Source organism: Leptodactylus fuscus, chromosome 2 (assembly GCF_031893055.1).
Source record: "Leptodactylus fuscus isolate aLepFus1 chromosome 2, aLepFus1.hap2, whole genome shotgun sequence".
Classification (NCBI taxonomy): Eukaryota; Metazoa; Chordata; class Amphibia; order Anura; family Leptodactylidae; genus Leptodactylus; species Leptodactylus fuscus.
In genome coordinates, this window is record NC_134266.1 from 265290517 (window position 1) to 265310319 (window position 19803).

Sequence of the window (19803 nt, forward strand, 5' to 3'; positions counted from 1 at the left end):
TATTATCCTGTACTGTGACATCACTGTGTGTATTATCCCTGTACTGTGACATCACTGTGTGTATTATCTCTGTACTGTGACATCACTGTGTGTATTATCCCTGTACTGTGACATCACTGTGTGTATTATCCTGTACTGTGACATCACTGTGTGTATTATCCTGTACTGTGACATCACTGTGTGTATTATCTCTGTACTGTGACATCACTGTGTGTATTATCCCTGTACTGTGACATCACTGTGTGTATTATCTCTGTACTGTGACATCACTGTGTGTATTATCCCTGTACTGTGACATCACTGCGTGTATTATCCCTGTACTGTGACATCACTGTGTATTATCCCTGTACTGTGACATCACTGTGTATTATCCCTGTACTGTGACATCACTGTGTGTATTATCCTGTACTGTGACATCACTGTGTGTATTATCCCTGTACTGTGACATCACTGTGTGTATTATCTCTGTACTGTGACATCACTGTGTGTATTATCCCTGTACTGTGACATCACTGTGTGTATTATCCTGTACTGTGACATCACTGTGTGTATTATCCTGTACTGTGACATCACTGTGTGTATTATCTCTGTACTGTGACATCACTGTGTGTATTATCCCTGTACTGTGACATCACTGTGTATTATCCCTGTACTGTGACATCACTGTGTGTATTATCTCTGTACTGTGACATCACTGCGTGTATTATCCCTGTACTGTGACATCACTGTGTATTATCCCTGTACTGTGACATCACTGTGTGTATTATCCCTGTACTGTGACATCACTGTGTGTATTATCCATGTACTGTGACATCACTGTGTGTATTATCCCTGTACTGTGACATCACTGTGTGTATTATCTCTGTACTGTGACATCACTGTGTGTATTATCCCTGTACTGTGACATCACTGTGTGCATTATCCCTGTACTGTGACATCACTGTGTGTATTATCCCTGTACTGTGACATCACTGTGTGTATTATCCCTGTACTGTGACATCACTGTGTGTATTATCTCTGTACTGTTACATCACTGTGTGTATTATCCTGTACTTTTACATCACTGTGTGTATTATCCTGTACTGTGACATCACTGTGTGTATTATCCCTGTACTGTGACATCATTGTGTGTATTATCTCTGTACTGTGACATCATTGTGTGTATTATCTCTGTACTGTGACATCACTGTGTGTATTATCCCTGTACTGTGACATCACTGTGTGTATTATCCTGTACTGTGACATCACTGTGTGTATTATCCCTGTACTGTGACATCACTGTGTGTATTATCCTGTACTGTGACATCACTGTGTGTATTATCCTGTACTGTGACATCACTGTGTGTATTATCCCTGTACTGTGACATCACTGTGTATTATCCCTGTACTGTGACATCACAGTGTGTATTATCCTGTACTGTGACATCACTGTGTGTATTATCCCTGTACTGTGACATTACTGTGTGTATTATCCCTGTACTGTGACATCACTGTGTATTATCCCTGTACTGTGACATCACTGTGTATTATCCCTGTACTGTGACATCACTGTGTGTATTATCCCTGTACTGTGACATCACTGTGTGTATTATCCATGTACTGTGACATCACTGTGTGTATTATCTCTGTACTGTGACATCACTGTGTGTATTATCTCTGTACTGTGACATCACTGTGTGTATTATCCCTGTACTGTGACATCACTGTGTGTATTATCCATGTACTGTGACATCACTGTGTGTATTATCCCTGTACTGTGACATCACTGTGTGTATTATCTCTGTACTGTGACATCACTGTGTGTATTTATCCCTGTACTGTGACATCACTGTGTGCATTATCCCTGTACTGTGACATCACTGTGTGTATTATCCCTGTACTGTGACATCACTGTGTGTATTATCCCTGTACTGTGACATCACTGTGTGTATTATCTCTGTACTGTTACATCACTGTGTGTATTATCCTGTACTTTTACATCACTGTGTGTATTATCCTGTACTGTGACATCACTGTGTGTATTATCCCTGTACTGTGACATCATTGTGTGTATTATCTCTGTACTGTGACATCATTGTGTGTATTATCTCTGTACTGTGACATCACTGTGTGTATTATCCCTGTACTGTGACATCACTGTGTGTATTATCCTGTACTGTGACATCACTGTGTGTATTATCCCTGTACTGTGACATCACTGTGTGTATTATCCTGTACTGTGACATCACTGTGTGTATTATCCTGTACTGTGACATCACTGTGTGTATTATCCCTGTACTGTGACATCACTGTGTATTATCCCTGTACTGTGACATCACAGTGTGTATTATCCTGTACTGTGACATCACTTTGTGTATTATCCCTGTACTGTGACATTACTGTGTGTATTATCCCTGTACTGTGACATCACTGTGTATTATCCCTGTACTGTGACATCACTGTGTATTATCCCTGTACTGTGACATCACTGTGTGTATTATCCCTGTACTGTGACATCACTGTGTGTATTATCCATGTACTGTGACATCACTGTGTGTATTATCTCTGTACTGTGACATCACTGTGTGTATTATCTCTGTACTGTGACATCACTGTGTGTATTATCCCTGTACTGTGACATCACTGTGTGTATTATCCCTGTACTGTGACATCACTGTGTGTATTATCCTGTACTGTGACATCACTGTGTGTATTATCCCTGTACTGTGACATCACTGTGTGTATTATCCTGTACTGTGACATCACTGTGTGTATTATCCTGTACTGTGACATCACTGTGTGTATTATCCTGTACTGTGACATCACTGTGTGTATTATCCCTGTACTGTGACATCACTGTGTGTATTATCCCTGTACTGTGACATCACTGTGTGTATTATCCCTGTACTGTGACATCACTGTGTATTATCCCTGTACTGTGACATCACTGTGTGTATTATCCCTGTACTGTGACATCACTGTGTGTATTATCATGTACTGTGACATCACTGTGTATTATCCCTGTACTGTGACATCACTGTGTGTATTATCCCTGTACTGTGACATCACTGTGTGTATTATCCCTGTACTGTGACATCACTGTGTGTATTATCTCTGTACTGTGACATCACTGTGTGTATTATCCCTGTACTGTGACATCACTGTGTGTATTATCCCTGTACTGTGACATCACTGTGTATTATCCCTGTACTGTGACATCACTGTGTGCATTATCTCTGTACTGTGACATCACTGTGTGTATTATCCTGTACTGTGACATCACTGTGTGTATTATCCCTGTACTGTGACATCACTGTGTGTATTATCCCTGTACTGTGACATCACTGTGTGTATTATCTCTGTACTGTGACATCACTGTGTGTATTATCCCTGTACTGTGACATCACTGTGTGTATTATCCCTGTACTGTTACATCACTGTGTGTATTATCTGTACTGTGACATCACTGTGTGTATTATCTCTGTACTGTGACATCACTGTGTGTATTATCTCTGTACTGTGACATCACTGTGTGTATTATCCCTGTACTGTGACATCACTGTGTATTATCCCTGTACTGTGACATCACTGTGTGTATTATCTGTACTGTGACATCACTGTGTGTATTATCTCTGTACTGTGACATCACTGTGTGTATTATCTCTGTACTGTGACATCACTGTGTGTATTATCCCTGTACTGTGACATCACTGTGTATTATCCCTGTACTGTGACATCACTGTGTGTATTATCCCTGTACTGTAACATCACTGTGTGTATTATCTGTACTGTGACATCACTGTGTGTATTATCCCTGTACTGTGACATCACTGTGTATTATCCCTGTACTGTGACATCACTGTGTGTGTTATCCCTGTACTGTGACATCACTGTTTGTGTTATCCCTGTACTGTGACATCACTGTGTGTATTATCCCTGTACTGTGACATCACTGTGTATTATCCCTGTACTGTGACATCACTGTGTGTATTATCCCTGTACTGTGACATCACTGTGTGTATTATCCATGTAATGTGACATCACTGTATTATCCCTGTACTGTGACATCACTGTGTATTATCCCTGTACTGTGACATCACTGTGTGTATTATCATGTACTGTGACATCACTGTGTATTATCACTGTACTGTGACATCACTGTGTGTATTATCTCTGTACTGTGACATCACTGTGTATTATCCCTGTACTGTGACATCACTGTGTGTATTATCCCTGTACTGTGACATCACTGTGTATTATCCCTGTACTGTGACATCACTGTGTGTATTATCCTGTACTGTGACATCACTGTGTGTATTATCCCTGTACTGTGACATCACTGTGTGTATTATCACTGTACTGTGACATCACTGTGTGTATTATCTCTGTACTGTGACATCACTGTGTGTATTATCCCTGTACTGTGACATCACTGTGTGTATTATCCCTGTACTGTGACATCACTGTGTATTATCCCTGTACTGTGACATCACTGTGTGCATTATCTCTGTACTGTGACATCACTGTGTGTATTATCCTGTACTGTGACATCACTGTGTGTATTATCCCTGTACTGTGACATCACTGTGTGTATTATCCCTGTACTGTGACATCACTGTGTGTATTATCTCTGTACTGTGACATCACTGTGTGTATTATCCCTGTACTGTGACATCACTGTGTGTATTATCCCTGTACTGTGACATCACTGTGTGTATTATCTGTACTGTGACATCACTGTGTGTATTATCTCTGTACTGTGACATCACTGTGTATTATCCCTGTACTGTGACATCACTGTGTATTATCCCTGTACTGTGACATCACTGTGTGTGTTATCCCTGTACTGTGACATCACTGTTTGTGTTATCCCTGTACTGTGACATCACTGTGTGTATTATCCCTGTACTGTGACATCACTGTGTATTATCCCTGTACTGTGACATCACTGTGTGTATTATCCCTGTACTGTGACATCACTGTGTGTATTATCCATGTACTGTGACATCACTGTATTATCCCTGTACTGTGACATCACTGTGTGTATTATCCCTGTACTGTGACATCACTGTGTATTATCCCTGTACTGTGACATCACTGTGTGTATTATCATGTACTGTGACATCACTGTGTGTATTATCCCTGTACTGTGACATCACTGTGTGTATTATCCCTGTACTGTGACATCACTGTGTATTATCCCTGTACTGTGACATCACTGTGTATTATCCCTGTACTGTGACATCACTGTGTGTGTTATCCCTGTACTGTGACATCACTGTTTGTGTTATCCCTGTACTGTGACATCACTGTGTGTATTATCCCTGTACTGTGACATCACTGTGTATTATCCCTGTACTGTGACATCACTGTGTGTATTATCCCTGTACTGTGACATCACTGTGTGTATTATCCATGTACTGTGACATCACTGTATTATCCCTGTACTGTGACATCACTGTGTGTATTATCCCTGTACTGTGACATCACTGTGTATTATCCCTGTACTGTGACATCACTGTGTGTATTATCATGTACTGTGACATCACTGTGTATTGTCACTGTACTGTGACATCACTGTGTGTATTATCTCTGTACTGTGACATCACTGTGTATTATCCCTGTACTGTGACATCACTGTGTGTATTATCCCTGTACTGTGACATCACTGTGTATTATCCCTGTACTGTGACATCACTGTGTGTATTATCATGTACTGTGACATCACTGTGTATTGTCACTGTACTGTGACATCACTGTGTGTATTATCTCTGTACTGTGACATCACTGTGTATTATCCCTGTACTGTGACATCACTGTGTGTATTATCCCTGTACTGTGACATCACTGTGTATTATCCCTGTACTGTGACATCACTGTGTGTATTATCCCTGTACTGTGACATCACTGTGTATTATCTCTGTACTGTGACATCACTGTGTGTATTATCCCTGTACTGTGACATCACTGTGTGTATTATCCCTGTACTGTGACATCACTGTGTGTATTATCCCTGTACTGTGACATCACTGTGTGTATTATCTCTGTACTGTGACATCACTGTGTGTATTATCCTGTACTGTGACATCACTGTGTGTATTATCCTGTACTGTGACATCACTGTGTGTATTATCCTGTACTGTGACATCACTGTGTGCATTATCTCTGTACTGTGACATCACTGTGTGTATTATCCTGTACTGTGACATCACTGTGTGTATTATCCTGTACTGTGACATCACTGTGTGTATTATCCTGTACTGTGACATCACTGTGTGTATTATCTCTGTACTGTGACATCACTGTGTGTATTATCTCTGTACTGTGACATCACTGTGTGTATTATCCCTGTACTGTGACATCACTGTGTGTATTATCTCTGTACTGTGACATCACTGTGTGTATTATCCTGTACTGTGACATCACTGTGTGTATTATCCTGTACTGTGACATCACTGTGTGTATTATCCCTGTACTGTGACATCACTGTGTGTATTATCCCTGTACTGTGACATCACTGTGTGTATTATCTCTGTACTGTGACATCACTGTGTGTATTATCCCTGTACTGTGACATCACTGTGTGTATTATCCCTGTACTGTGACATCACTGTGTGTATTATCTGTACTGTGACATCACTGTGTGTATTATCTCTGTACTGTGACATCACTGTGTATTATCCCTGTACTGTGACATCACTGTGTATTATCCCTGTACTGTGACATCACTGTGTGTGTTATCCCTGTACTGTGACATCACTGTTTGTGTTATCCCTGTACTGTGACATCACTGTGTATTATCCCTGTACTGTGACATCACTGTGTGTATTATCCCTGTACTGTGACATCACTGTGTGTATTATCCATGTACTGTGACATCACTGTATTATCCCTGTACTGTGACATCACTGTGTGTATTATCCCTGTACTGTGACATCACTGTGTATTATCCCTGTACTGTGACATCACTGTGTGTATTATCATGTACTGTGACATCACTGTGTGTATTATCCCTGTACTGTGACATCACTGTGTGTATTATCCCTGTACTGTGACATCACTGTGTATTATCCCTGTACTGTGACATCACTGTGTGTATTATCCCTGTACTGTGACATCACTGTGTGTATTATCCTGTACTTTGACATCACTGTGTGTATTATCCTGTACTGTGACATCACTGTGTGTATTATCCCTGTACTGTGACATCACTGTGTGTATTATCCCTGTACTGTGACATCACTGTGTATTATCCCTGTACTGTGACATCACTGTGTGTATTATCTCTGTACTGTGACATCACTGTGTATTATCCCTGTACTGTGACATCACTGTGTGTATTATCCTGTACTGTGACATCACTGTGTGTATTATCCTGTACTCTGACATCACTGTGTGTATTATCCTGTACTGTGACATCACTGTGTGCATTATCTCTGTACTGTGACATCACTGTGTGTATAATCTTTGTACTGTGACATCACTGTGTGTATTATCTCTGTACTGTGACATCACTGTGTGTATTATCCCGTACTGTGACATCACTGTGTGTATTATCCCTGTACTGTGACATCACTGTGTGTATTATCCCTGTACTGTGACATCACTTTGTGTATTATCTCTGTACTGTGACATCACTGTGTGTATTATCCCTGTACTGTGACATCACTGTGTATTATCCCTGTACTGTGACATCACTGTGTATTATCCCTGTACTGTGACATCACTGTGTGTATTATCTCTGTACTGTGACATCACTGTGTATTATCCCTGTACTGTGACATCACTGTGTATTATCCCTGTACTGTGACATCACTGTGTGTATTATCCCTGTACTGTGACATCACTGTGTGTATTATCCATGTACTGTGACATCACTGTGTGTATTATCTCTGTACTGTGTCATCACTGTGTGTATTATCTCTGTACTGTGACATCACTGTGTGTATTATCCCTGTACTGTGACATCACTGTGTGTATTATCTCTGTACTGTGACATCACTGTGTGTATTATCCCTGTACTGTGACATCACTGTGTGTATTATCCTGTACTGTGACATCACTGTGTGTATTATCCTGTACTGTGACATCACTGTGTGTATTATCTCTGTACTGTGACATCACTGTGTGTATTATCTCTGTACTGTGACATCACTGTGTGTATTATCTCTGTACTGTGACATCACTGTGTGTATTGTCCCTGTACTGTGACATCACTGTGTATTATCCCTGTACTGTGACATCACTGTGTGTATTATCCCTGTACTGTGACATCACTGTGTGTATTATCCCTGTACTGTGACATCACTGTGTATTATCCCTGTACTGTGACATCACTGTGTGTATTATCATGTACTGTGACATCACTGTGTGTATTATCCCTGTACTGTGACATCACTGTGTGTATTATCATGTACTGTGACATCACTGTGTGTATTATCCCTGTACTGTGACATCACTGTGTGTATTATCCCTGTACTGTGACATCACTGTGTATTATCCCTGTACTGTGACATCACTGTGTGTATTATCCTGTACTGTGACATCACTGTGTGTATTATCCTGTACTGTGACATCACTGTGTGTATTATCCTGTACTGTGACATCACTGTGTGTATTATCCTGTACTGTGACATCACTGTGTGTATTATCTCTGTACTGTGACATCACTGTGTGTATAATCTCTGTACTGTGACATCACTGTGTGTATTATCTCTGTACTGTGACATCACTGTGTGTATTATCCCTGTACTGTGACATCACTGTGTGTATTATCCTGTACTGTGACATCACTGTGTGTATTATCCCTGTACTGTGACATCACTGTGTGTATTATCCCTGTACTGTGACATCACTGTGTGTATTATCCCTGTACTGTGACGTCACTGTGTATTATCCCTGTACTGTGACATCACTGTGTGTATTATCCCTGTACTGTGACATCACTGTGTGTATTATCCATGTACTGTGACATCACTGTGTGTATTATCTCTGTACTGTGACATCACTGTGTGTATTATCTCAGTACTGTGACATCACTATGTGTATTGTCCCTGTACTGTGACATCACTGTGTGTATTATCCCTGTACTGTGACATCACTGTGTGCATTATCCCTGTACTGTGACATCACTGTGTGTATTATCTCTGTACTGTGACATCACTGTGTGTATTATCCCTGTACTGTGACATCACTGTGTGTATTATCCTGTACTGTGACATCACTGTGTGTATTATCCTGTACTGTGACATCACTGTGTGTATTATCCTGTACTGTGACATCACTGTGTGTATTATCCCTGTACTGTGACATCACTGTGTGTATTATCCTGTACTGTGACATCACTGTGTGTATTATCCCTGTACTGTGACATCACAGTGTGTATTATCCTGTACTGTGACATCACTGTGTGTATTATCCCTGTACTGTGACATCACTGTGTGTATTATCCCTGTACTGTGACATCACTGTGTGTATTATCCCTATACTGTGACATCACTGTGTATTATCATGTACTGTGACATCACTGTGTGTATTATCCCTGTACTGTGACATCACTGTGTGTATTATCCCTGTACTGTGACATCACTGTGTATTATCCCTGTACTGTGACATCACTGTGTGTATTATCCCTGTACTGTGACATCACTGTGTATTATCCCTGTACTGTGACATCACTGTGTGTATTATCATGTACTGTGACATCACTGTGTGTATTATCCCTGTACTGTGACATCACTGTGTATTATCCCTGTACTGTGACATCACTGTGTGTATTATCATGTACTGTGACATCACTGTGTGTATTATCCCTGTACTGTGACATCACTGTGTGTATTATCCCTGTACTGTGACATCACTGTGTATTATCCCTGTACTGTGACATCACTGTATGTATTATCCCTGTACTGTGACATCACTGTGTATTATCCCTGTACTGTGACATCACTGTGTGTATTATCCCTGTACTGTGACATCACTGTGTGTATTATCCCTGTACTGTGCCATCACTGTGTGTATTATCCATGTACTGTGACATCACTGTGTGTATTATCCCTGTACTGTGACATCATTGTGTGTATTATCTCTGTACTGTGACATCACTGTGTGTATTATCTCTGTACTGTGACATCATTGTGTGTATTATCCCTGTACTGTGACATCACTGTGTGTATTATCTCTGTACTGTGACATCACTGTGTGTATTATCCCTGTACTGTGACATCACTGTGTGTATTATCCCTGTACTGTGACATCACTGTGTGTATTATCTCTGTACTGTGACATCACTGTGTGTATTATCCCTGTACTGTGACATCACTGTGTGTATTATCCTGTACTGTGACATCACTGTGTGTATTATCCCTGTACTGTGACATCACTGTGTGTATTATCCTGTACTGTGGCACCACTGTGTGTATTATCCTGTACTGTGACATCACTGTGTGTATTATCCCTGTACTGTGACATCACTGTGTATTATCCCTGTACTGTGACATCACAGTGTGTATTATCCTGTACTGTGACATCACTGTGTGTATTATCCCTGTACTGTGACATCACTGTGTGTATTATCCCTGTACTGTGACATCACTGTGTGTATTATCCCTGTACTGTGACATCACTGTGTATTATCCCTGTACTGTGACATCACTGTGTGTATTATCATGTACTGTGACATCACTGTGTGTATTATCCCTGTACTGTGACATCACTGTGTGTATTATCCCTGTACTGTGACATCACTGTGTGTATTATCCCTGTACTGTGACATCACTGTGTGTATTATCTCTGTACTGTGACATCACTGTGTGTGTTATCCCTGTACTGTGACATCACTGTGTGTATTATCCTGTACTGTGACATCACTGTGTGTATTATCTCTGTACTGTGACATCACTGTGTGTATTATCCCTGTACTGTGACATCACTGTGTGTATTATCCATGTACTGTGACATCACTGTGTGTATTATCTCTGTACTGTGACATCACTGTGTGTATTATCTCAGTACTGTGACATCACTGTGTGTATTATCCCTGTACTGTGACATCACTGTGTGTATTATCCCTGTACTGTGACATCACTGTGTATTATCCCTGTACTGTGACATCACTGTGTGTATTATCCATGTACTGTGACATCACTGTGTGTATTATCTCTGTACTGTGACATCACTGTGTGTATTATCTCAGTACTGTGACATCACTGTGTGCATTATCCCTGTACTGTGACATCACTGTGTGTATTATCTCTGTACTGTGACATCACTGTGTGTATTATCCCTGTACTGTGACATCACTGTGTGTATTATCCTGTACTGTGACATCACTGTGTGTATTATCCTGTACTGTGACATCACTGTGTGTATTATCCTGTACTGTGACATCACTGTGTGTATTATCCCTGTACTGTGACATCACTGTGTATTATCCCTGTACTGTGACATCACAGTGTGTATTATCCTGTACTGTGACATCACTGTGTGTGTATTATCCCTGTACTGTGACATCACTGTGTGTATTATCCCTGTACTGTGACATCACTGTGTGTATTATCCCTGTACTGTGACATCACTGTGTATTATTATGTACTGTGACATCACTGTGTGTATTATCCCTGTACTGTGACATCACTGTGTGTATTATCCCTGTACTGTGACATCACTGTGTATTATCCCTGTACTGTGACATCACTGTGTGTATTATCCCTGTACTGTGACATCACTGTGTATTATCCCTGTACTGTGACATCACTGTGTGTATTATCATGTACTGTGACATCACTGTGTGTATTATCCCTGTACTGTGACATCACTGTGTATTATCCCTGTACTGTGACATCACTGTGTGTATTATCATGTACTGTGACATCACTGTGTGTATTATCCCTGTACTGTGACATCACTGTGTGTATTATCCCTGTACTGTGACATCACTGTGTATTATCCCTGTACTGTGACATCACTGTATGTATTATCCCTGTACTGTGACATCACTGTGTATTATCCCTGTACTGTGACATCACTGTGTGTATTATCCCTGTACTGTGCCATCACTGTGTGTATTATCCATGTACTGTGACATCACTGTGTGTATTATCTCTGTACTGTGACATCACTGTGTGTATTATCTCTGTACTGTGACATCACTGTGTGTATTATCCCTGTACTGTGACATCACTGTGTGTATTATCTCTGTACTGTGACATCACTGTGTGTATTATCCCTGTACTGTGACATCACTGTGTGTATTATCCCTGTACTGTGACATCACTGTGTGTATTATCTCTGTACTGTGACATCACTGTGTGTATTATCCCTGTACTGTGACATCACTGTGTGTATTATCCTGTACTGTGACATCACTGTGTGTATTATCCCTGTACTGTGACATCACTGTGTGTATTATCCTGTACTGTGGCACCACTGTGTGTATTATCCTGTACTGTGACATCACTGTGTGTATTATCCCTGTACTGTGACATCACTGTGTATTATCCCTGTACTGTGACATCACAGTGTGTATTATCCTGTACTGTGACATCACTGTGTGTATTATCCCTGTACTGTGACATCACTGTGTGTATTATCCCTGTACTGTGACATCACTGTGTGTATTATCCATGTACTGTGACATCACTGTGTGTATTATCCCTGTACTGTGACATCACTGTGTATTATCCCTGTACTGTGACATCACTGTGTGTATTATCATGTACTGTGACATCACTGTGTGTATTATCCCTGTACTGTGACATCACTGTGTGTATTATCTCTGTACTGTGACATCACTGTGTGTATTATCTCTGTACTGTGACATCACTGTGTGTATTATCTCTGTACTGTGACATCACTGTGTGTGTTATCCCTGTACTGTGACATCACTGTGTGTATTATCCTGTACTGTGACATCACTGTGTGTATTATCTCTGTACTGTGACATCAGTGCGTGTATTATCCTGTACTGTGACATTACTGTGTGTATTAATCCTGTACTGTGACATCAGTATGTGTATTATCTCTGTACTGTGACATCACTGTGTGTATTATCCCTGTACTGTGACATCACTGTGTATTATCCCTTTACTGTGACATCACTGTGTGTATTGTGGCTACTTTTTTGTGCGTTTGTCCAGTATTTGATGTGACTTGGCTAACAATTGCCCTTCCTTATACCATCCATGTGATAGATTCGGCTTCTAGATCTCTTATGCTGCCAGAACTGTAAATTTCCCAGGCAAAGTGGCATTAACAGTGACTACAGGAAGAATGATGGATTTTCTGTAAAAACGCAAACATCTGCTTTCTGTGCCCGGCCAATCTGCATAATCAAACATGCGCTAATTGCAAGAAGCTCCGACTTAAGATTGGTCTGATGTATATCCTGGACGTGTTTTCTTCTCGGATAGCGAGGACGCGGGTTATCCAATGGTCCCCTATTACGTTTATGCGGTAAATTCAGACTTATACATTACATTTACAGCTTCATTTAGAAAGAATTAAACCGCAAACCGCGTGCGCATAAATCAGCGTTATTACTTTTATTGTGTCGTATTGTAATACAAATGTAATTCATTCCCCTTTAGGAGCAAATAAACTCTAGAAATGTGCAATAAACCAGAGAGCGTGTTCACATTACTGATGTACAAGCTCATAAAAACTTGCTTAGGGGGCAGAAATTCGTGAAATGCAACTTATTGTAGATCACCGGCTTAGCGGTCCATCCATACTAGGTGGTGAAAACCAAAATACCGCTCTCATCGTTAATGGGTTACACCACTAGGCGAGGACGAGTGGTCTGTTACCCCGCCACAACTTCACACTGACAGCAGTCAGGCTGATCATGGGTGTGACTGGCGATGGATTCACGTGAATGGGCGCGCTGGAGATAGTTGAGCGCTTTACTTTGTGTGTCTCTGCCACGCCCATTGAAGTGAATGGCACTGCCATCCACCAATAGAAGGAAAGGACCTCCCATTCTCGGACTTGGTAGGGGTTTCAGCGATCGGACCCCCCATAAATATCATGTGACTGATGAATGTGGTATCAGATGGCCTGTGAAGTGGTCTGTCACTTTGAACAGCTGATCAGCAGAGGGTCCCAGATGTCATACCCACCCCCGCTGATCTTCAATCAGAGACCTAGTATAAGAATAGGACAACAATCCTATAAAACAAATAACCCCTTTAAAGAGAGAGTCAGATTTGTAGAAATGATATCCAAAAATAAGATGTTGAGACCTTCAGCGATCAGCTATAATCTGCGTGGGAGCCTAGCAACAAGGGTCTAGTTTCCCTGCAGCACTTCTACAGGGGGAATGTGGTATTACACATTTAGTTAGTTGGTTCCTCCACAGAGACAAATGATGTCATCAGTTCTATAAGTGTGATCTTGGGATGTTGCAGAAGGCCCGATAGATAGGTTAAAGGGTTTGTGCAGGATAAACTAAGAATTAACCCCTAAAGTAAACCCCTCCCCCGCTTAACTTCTAATTTACTTCAATTAAAAAAAATCTATAATTACCAACATCTCTGGAACAGTCATGCGTCCAATCCAGGGTCACTTTCTGATAATCCAGTGATGTTTCATTTCACCGCTCCCCCCCCCCTCCTCTATCACCATCAATACAAACCAAGCCTTCCTGTGTCGGGACAGCTCCTCCCCTCTTCCTCTCTGTTAGTAGTGAGCAGAATAGCTTAGCTACTAAGAAGGGGACGGGGCTATTAATAGGTGGGATAACTAAGCTAGGAAGACTGGGGGAGTGTGGGAGGTGCTAGTAATGGGCGGGATCACCTGGCAAGGGAGACAAGGAGTGAGCGTGTAATGGAGTGAAAGAACAGGGGGGCTGAGTGAGAGAGAACTAGTATAGAAGCTACATAGGAAGCTGCCAAGCAGGAAGTTAACACCAAGTAAACAAAGGCAGAGAATGCAGCAGCTGCCAGAGACACCCAGAAATCACTCCAAACACTGGTAAAGGTATATGGATGTGCTTATTAACCCATCACTAGTAGAGATGAGCGAACAGTGTTCTATCGAACACATGTTCGATCGGATATCAGGGTGTTCGCCATGTTCGAATCGAATCGAACACCGCGTGGTAAAGTGCGCCAAAATTCGATTCCCCTCCCACCTTCCCTGGCGCCTTTTTTGCACCAATAACAGCGCAGGGGAGGTGGGACAGGAACTACGACACCGGTGACGTTGAAAAAAATTGGCTGCCGAAATCAGGTGACCTCCATTTTAGACGAATAGTGGATTTCAAATTCGGGTCATATGAGAATGTGAACTTTGTGACTATGAGACAGGGATAGCTGTACAGGCAGGGATAGCTAGGGATAACCTTTATTTAGGGGGGAATGTTATTAAAAATAACTTTTTGGGGCTCTATCGGGTGTGTAATTGTGATTTTTGTGAGATAAACTTTTTCCCATAGGGATGCATTGGCCAGCGCTGATTGACCGAATTCCGAACTTTGGCCAATCAGCGCTGGCTTTGCTGGAGGAGGCGGAGTCTAAGATCGCTCCACACCAGTCTCCATTCTGGTCCGACCTTAGACTCCGCCTCCTCCAGCAGAACCAGCGCTGATTGGCCGAATTCCGTACTCTGGCCAATCAGCGCTGGCCAGTGCATTCTATTGGCGTGATGAAGCAGTGCTGAATGTGTGTGTTTAGCTCAACTATTCCACCGGTGTAGTTGAGCTAAACACACACATTCAGCACTGCTTCATCACACCAATAGAATGTATTGGCCAGTGCTGATTGAAGCAGAGCTGAATCTGTGTGCTTAGCTCAAGTACTCCACCGGCGTAGTTGAGCTAAGCACACACATTCAGCACTGCTTCATCACGCCAATAGAATGCATTGGCCAGTGCTGATTGAAGCAGAGCTGAATCTGTGTGCTTAGCTCAACTACTCCACCGGCGTAGTTGAGCTAAACACACACATTCAGCACTGCTTCATCACACCAATAGAATGCATTGGCCAGTGCTGATTGAAGCAGAGCTGAATCTGTGTGCTTAGCTCAACTACTCCACCGGCATAGTTTAGCTAAACACACACATTCAGCACTGCTTCATCACGCCAATAGAATGCATTGGCCAGTGCTGATTGAAGCAGAGCTGAATCTGTGTGCTTAGCTCAACTACTCCACCGGCGTAGTTGAGCTAAACACACACATTCAGCACTGCTTCATCACGCCAATAGAATGCACTGGCCAGCGCTGATTGGCCAGAGTACGGAATTCGGCCAATCAGCGCTGGCTCTGCTGGAGGAGGCGGAGTCTAAGGTCGGACCTGAATGGAGACTGGTGTGGAGCGATCTTAGACTCCGCCTCCTCCAGCAGAGCCAGCGCTGATTGGTCGAGTTCCGTACTCTGTCCAATCAGCACTGGCCAATGCATTTCTATGGGGAAAAGTTAGCTTGCGAAAATCGCAAACTGACAGGGATTTCCATGAAATAAAGTGACTTTTATGCCCCCAGACATGCTTCCCCTGCTGTCCCAGTGTCATTCCAGGGTGTTGGTATCATTTCCTGGGGTGTCATAGTGGACTTGGTGACCCTCCAGACACGGATTTGGGTTTCCCCCTTAACGAGTATATGTTCCCCATAGACTATAATGGGGTTCGAAACCCATTCGAACACTCGAACAGTGAGCGGCTGTTCGAATCGAATTTCGAACCTCGAACATTTTAGTGTTCGCTCATCTCTAATCACTAGCACTAACAGACCTTTCTTAAAATAAATAAAAAATAAAAAATTCTGCATGGAAAACCCCTTTAATACTACAACAGCTTATAATTGTAAAAAATGTAAAAATAAATCTAAAGTAATGAAAAATAAATCACCCTCAAAAATACACCCCTTCAAATTATTAAAATCTATTTTATTATAGAAATACCGTGACTTGTATGATAATAATCTTAACAACCTCATAATACCGCAATATCATTTCTTTTTCATAAAACTTATTTCAGAGCTCAGCAGGGGTGGCGCTTAAAAGTATCTATTTTGCTACAACTATGAAGCCCCGCCCCTGAGCTACATTGTTTCAGACATTACCAACACAACTGGTTTTACTGTGTATTTTGTTGTTAATATTTTCTAGAATATTCTTTATTTTTGCTTCCATTTTTAGTGCCCCACAGAGACAAAGGCCACATTTGCAGTTCACATGAAAGTAGTCGGAGACTGGACGGGTAAGTTTTCTGTTTTTATTATTCTATTGTTCTATATTAGGATTTATGCAGGACGTAATACATCGTGCCATAAATGTAAAAGGAATACTTTTCTGCCCATCCTTGATATAGTTGGTCTGTCGGTGACGTTCAATTTACTAAAGTATTGGTCTAATAAAACCTTTCGTATTCCAGGAAATAGTGCAGGGGAATATAAGAAACTTTGTAATATCCTATTAAAGTAAAATGCTTCTTTCTCCTCTTACCATGCTGATTTCCTTTCCCTTTAGTCAGCATCTTCTAATTATAAAATTCATCTTACAAATCCAGTCTCATACATAGAAGTCTATGGAGAGGATCGAGGGGAGGAGGCTAGTAATCAGGGAAGTGGCATAGCATTATCTTACTAGATTTAGCAGAGTCGAAAGAGATATTTTAGTTACTAAGTATAGTAGAGCTTAGTAGCTGCAATATGTGTGTGTCTCTTCAAATAGCCTCCTCCTCCCCCCTCTGCTCTCCATAGACTCCCTTGTTATAAGTATTCTAAAAGCTGGACTGAGGACAGCTGTTAAAACGTGGAGAAAGAAGCATTTTTCTTTAATAAAGCTACAATTTATTAAAAAGTTTCTTATTCTAATCAATACAATTTTTATGAATATTATTATATGAATAGATTAAATAACTATATATGAATTATAAAATATATTATTATATTATTTAAATTGAAGTACTCAAGAACAGGGCTGCCTAGGACTACATTTGAGGATGTGACATCACGTCTGTTGGTCACATGGTACTGCTTTGTAGCAATGCCATGTGATCAACGAACATCATTGGCCTCAGCTGAATACCATTGTGGCCAGTACTGTTAATGTGACATCACTGCCATAGACTTTGGTGGTGGTAGTGGACCAGTATACAAAACTGTATTAAAACAGTGAGGCAGGGAGCTTTTATCAAGCAAATGTATTTGTGCTATTGTTAGGGTTGGTCCGATCTTGAAATTTCAGGATTGTTTTTAGAATCCAATTTCCGATCATTTTCCATTCAAATTCGATCCCGAACCCAATTCTGATTCCAATGCAAGTCAATGGGATTTTTTAAATAATCGGAGATCGGATTTTAAAAACGATCCTATTCACTGCACAGCATGTAGTCCAAAAATTGATTCAATTTTTGGACCCCACGCTGTGTAGTGATTAATCCCTCCCACTGGTGTCCGCTTGCCTGCACAGCTGCAGCTCCCAGTTCTTCTTTGTCCGGTCCTCTGTCCTTCACATGTCTTCAGAGCGCCCTGCGACCCCCCCCCCCCCCGCCTCCCTAGACTAATATTGTAGAGATGCAGGGAGTAGGCGGGGCTTGGTGCGGCTGGAGAGTGTGGGCAGGGAGACGTGAGTGCATCTCTCACATCTCCCCTCCCAGTACCTGCCCACACTCTCCTAAGCCCCGCCTTCTCTATACTAGTCTAGGGAGGCAGAGGCGGGGTGCTCTGAAGCCTACATGATGGACAAAGGACCTGACCAGCAGAGGGCAGCGGCAGCACTTCTGTGCAGGTAAGTTGAGAGAAGTTCACGAGTAGATAGATATTACTGTACATTGACTTGTCTAGTAGATAAACAAGTCAATGTACAGTAGTATCTATCTACTCGCGAACTTGCCTCGTCGTCCTCACAGCAGCACAGCACACAGTGATTTACCGCAGCCTGCCACTCTTCTGCTTCGTCCCTGTTTTACAGTATATTCATCTGAGTATAAGGTAAAACAGGGACGAAGCAGAAGAGTGGAATAAATGGACGCAGCCGGAACGCAGGGGGTTAAGCGGCCGGCCACTTCCATTCATTCCTATGGGTGCTAAGCTTTTCCCACAATGATTGGCCAGTAGCCAAGCATTGTGGGAAATAAGCCCCGATCGGGATCGGAATTCCAATCGCTATCATGAAATTTTCTCGATCGCCGATCCAAATCCGATCTTTTCCAATCGCTCAACCCTAGTTATTGTGCATCGGGACAGGATGCCCAATTTTTTTGCTCAAATTTTTGTAAATTTTTTACCCAAATTTGCAGCTATTCTGACTTCCCCACTTCTCGTTAGCCTTGTACATAGAGATTGTCCGCGTTCTGTTTTGTGTCCTCCTTTGCCGGGATTGGCATATAATTAGATTGCGGATTACAGGTAAGGGCAACCCCATCGAGGTAACTTGTTAGGGTTAACCCTTGACTCCCGAGTCGATGGGGTTGCTGGCTGGGATTTTGATGACTATAATAATTTAGGTATAATTGAAAGTTAATTATTGTTCTTCAGTCTCGGGGCTGTAAGGGGAGGGTGTCAAGTAGTAGCAGGTATTTAACTGTAAAAGGTCGCACTTTGTGTCTAAGTGCTAACAACCGGCTGTACGCGTATCGACATTCTTTTTGATTAAGTGTCAGAGCTTTGGATAATTTGTTCGGTGCTGAGTGATCTCCAGGGAAACGCCGGCTCTTGCGAGAGTTAAGGAATATTGAGCGTTCCGTGACTGTTACTGCGGCTGAGAAGTTACTTTCGTGTGTGAAAATCATAACTTATGTAATATTGTAGGATCATTCCCTCATCTACTAGACAGCTCAGGAACGGAACGAGAAAGCTGCCCATTATACAATCCCATATTAGAATC

General features: G+C 41.7%; 1 protein-coding gene across 1 annotated transcript in view; it reads left to right on the forward strand.

Moving 5' to 3' along the window:
* Positions 1 to 19803, forward strand: part of NOX4 (NADPH oxidase 4) — a 152892-nt gene that overhangs the window by 77302 nt on the left and 55787 nt on the right. The window contains exon 12 of the mRNA XM_075266225.1: positions 17113 to 17173. Within this exon, the coding sequence (XP_075122326.1) occupies positions 17113 to 17173 (61 nt within the window). The remainder of the gene's footprint in view (positions 1 to 17112; positions 17174 to 19803) is intronic.